Raw genomic sequence first — 2,623 nt, forward strand, 5'->3', positions numbered from 1 at the left:
TTACCTTTGATTTTTTATAATTTTTTTGTCTTCCATATAAAGATAGATTTTGTTCATGCGTTATATGGAAGAAAATGTGCTACAGTCTCTACAAAAAAAAATCTAAAAAATCAAAGGTAAATTTTAGCTACTTGAAACTTGCACTTCGTTGCACTAAAATTGAATGAGCTACAAAACTGCCTACGCGAAATTTAGATCAATATATTGAATAAAAAGTTTGAAGTTTTGATACAATTACCTTAAAGTTTGATTAATGTTTGTTAATTTTGTACAAAGTTTGCAAGATTGATTTATATGGTTTTTGTTATAGAATGAGGTATATTTTAAATAAAAGTTAACGAAGAAGATTTATGATGCAAAATATTGTGAATATTGTGGTAAAACTAAATTACGAAAACTTCTGTGAGCGACTATGAATTTAAATATTTCAAAAATTAGATTTGTAAACCGCGGGCCACTTCATCCCTCAATTCCACTCCATCTACAGCCGGCTGATAATCATTGTCGCTCTCGTCTTCAGAATTTCTACTTGCCATTTCCTGATCATGGCCATCTTCTTCATTCATCTGTATGTTACGCCTGCGGCAAATGTTGTGTAGCGCACAGCAAACGTTAATTAGCTGAGTAACAAACTTTGGTTCGTATTGAAGAGTTCCTTGTAAACATCGGAATCGGCTTTTTAATAAACCGATTGTACGCTCAATTATGTTGCGAGCAGAGGCATGTCTCTTGTTAAAAGCATGTTCTATTGATCCATGCTGTGGGTTCCTATATGGCGTCATTACGAAGGTTTCCAAGGCATAGCCGGAATCTGCCAAAATCCAAGTATTTTGAGCGCGATTGTTGCTATAAAATTGCCTTGCATAACTCTGATTCCAAATAAATGAATCATGACATGAACCCGGGTGGCTCGCATCTACTGCCATTATTTCCATATTGTAATTACAAATCTGTTAATATTATAAATATTTACGTGTTTTTATTACAAAGAAAATTGTTTATTATTTAACAGCTTACCACCATTGCATTTATGCTAAAATATCCGTTCCTATTAAAAAACAGAGACTCGTCATCTCTTGGTTTTGACACTTTTATGTGTGTTCCATCCACACACCCAATGACACCGGGAATATTGAATTCCCTATAAAAATGTCCTTTTGATGAGTTCATATCCGCGGGCGACATCTTCAGCAGAATGAATTCTTCACAAAGGCAGCTCTCCAGCTCCTGTACAACAAAGTGCAATACCTTGGAAAAGGTGCTTCTGCCTATGTTGATATCTTGGTCTTTAGAAATCCCCAACTGATAGGAGCCAGTTGCTAAAAACCGAAGTGTGGCTGCCAGTTGCGTAGTCGGTGTAATAAAGCGATGCCTTTTCGCTAACCTATTTCCTATTTTATCTAATAGCATTTTGAAAACTTCTTTGTTTACGCGATAAGACTCTATAAACCTAAAAAGTATGTACATATCAAGTTAGACAAAGAAAATTGCATTGAAGGGTAAACTTGCTTGGAATCCAACTTTTGAAATATGTCCACATGCATCCTTAGCTGACGATTTTTTTGTTTTAAGCGTTTAATAACACGCCTTCTTGCCTCGGCACACCCAAAAATCATTGGCGCTGGCATTTTATCAATTTTATTTAGATTTAAATTAATTTTACACAAATAACTGACAACAGCTGTTCCATTTTATTACCGAATCGAAATGAAAACGATTCGAAAACGATTTCGAACTTGTTCGATCTCACTCGGAATTGAGAACACCACCACAAAAGATAGTATGTGTATCGTTTTACTTTTCAAAATGAGTCGAAATGCAGAACAGGGCTGTATATTTCTATTTCTAAAAAAATTCATTACGAAAAACATTGCAAATATTAAAAAAAAAACACTGTACGGAAACATATTCTAGTGAGTGAGTGTACCTGTTTTTACTACTGATTCGTGTTCAGAGGATAAAAATACGGTGCTTTTGTTTGAAACCTTTTTCTAGGAAGTGTCTGTTTCAACCTCTAAATCCTGTGAGCCTCAACACGCGCCTGGGACGTCTGAAACGAGTGAAAATGTTTTTAGTGAAAACCGAAAGATATGAATTACCAAATCGTGGAATTTTTCGGTCGTATTACCGATATCCGGCTTAGACCGGAAGTGGGGTAAACAAACCGGAAGTTCATTGTTTTAAGCGCAATTTCGTTCCAGAAAAAAAGTCTCCCAAAGACGTTTTGTATTTTTATGTGCAGAAACCGGATCTGTGGTAAACACATATACATATATCCCATTATAAAGAGATAGACCATCACCGATTTGGTAGGTCGAATTTAGCTTTTTTAATAAAAAATATTTCACTCCATTTTAGAGGGGATGGACGCGTGGTTTAGGACACATTTTTGTTATTTCATGAGAAATACTATATTTAATTCTCTTATTTTTATCTATTTTTTATTTAGTCTTTGATTTTATTTTTTTTTAAGAAAAAAAAAATTGTTTTTTGAATTGCTTCTTCTTTAAAAACTTACATTTTTAATAATTTTTTTATTTTTTTTGGCAATATTATTGTGGCTTATTAACATTTATTTTTAATATTTTTATTGAGTTTTATAATCCGATTATTTTATAAGGAA

At 33.5% G+C, this 2,623-nt stretch overlaps 1 protein-coding gene across 1 annotated transcript; it reads right to left on the reverse strand.

Annotated features, from left to right (window-relative positions):
• Positions 1 to 269: 269 nt before the first annotated feature.
• Positions 270 to 1,774, reverse strand: LOC118741708 (putative nuclease HARBI1). The gene is made up of 3 exons (XM_036473679.1): positions 1,510 to 1,774; positions 1,018 to 1,450; positions 270 to 950 (listed from the first exon to the last, which is right to left on the reverse strand). Exons 1-3 carry the CDS (start codon positions 1,626 to 1,628, stop codon positions 435 to 437), a joined length of 1,068 nt encoding a protein of 355 aa, XP_036329572.1. The 5' UTR covers positions 1,629 to 1,774; the 3' UTR covers positions 270 to 434.
• Positions 1,775 to 2,623: the final 849 nt, after the last annotated feature.

The sequence above is a fragment of the Rhagoletis pomonella genome, unplaced genomic scaffold (genome assembly GCF_013731165.1).
Source record: "Rhagoletis pomonella isolate Grant_MI unplaced genomic scaffold, Rhpom_1.0 Rhpom_scaffold_00006, whole genome shotgun sequence".
NCBI lineage: Eukaryota > Metazoa > Arthropoda > Insecta > Diptera > Tephritidae > Rhagoletis > Rhagoletis pomonella.

What these genes read in the sequence shown, in the direction of transcription:
- LOC118741708 (XM_036473679.1), bottom strand. Translation starts at nt 1,628, where the DNA reads ATGCCAGCGCCAATGATTTTTGGGTGTGCCGAGGCAAGAAGGCGTGTT. An exon ending in TTTCAAAAGTTGGATTCCAA is followed by an intron (nt 1,451 to 1,509) that starts GCAAGTTTACCC and finishes CATACTTTTTAG; the next exon opens with GTTTATAGAGTCTTATCGCG. An exon ending in TTAGCATAAATGCAATGGTG is followed by an intron (nt 951 to 1,017) that starts GTAAGCTGTTAA and finishes TAATATTAACAG; the next exon opens with ATTTGTAATTACAATATGGA.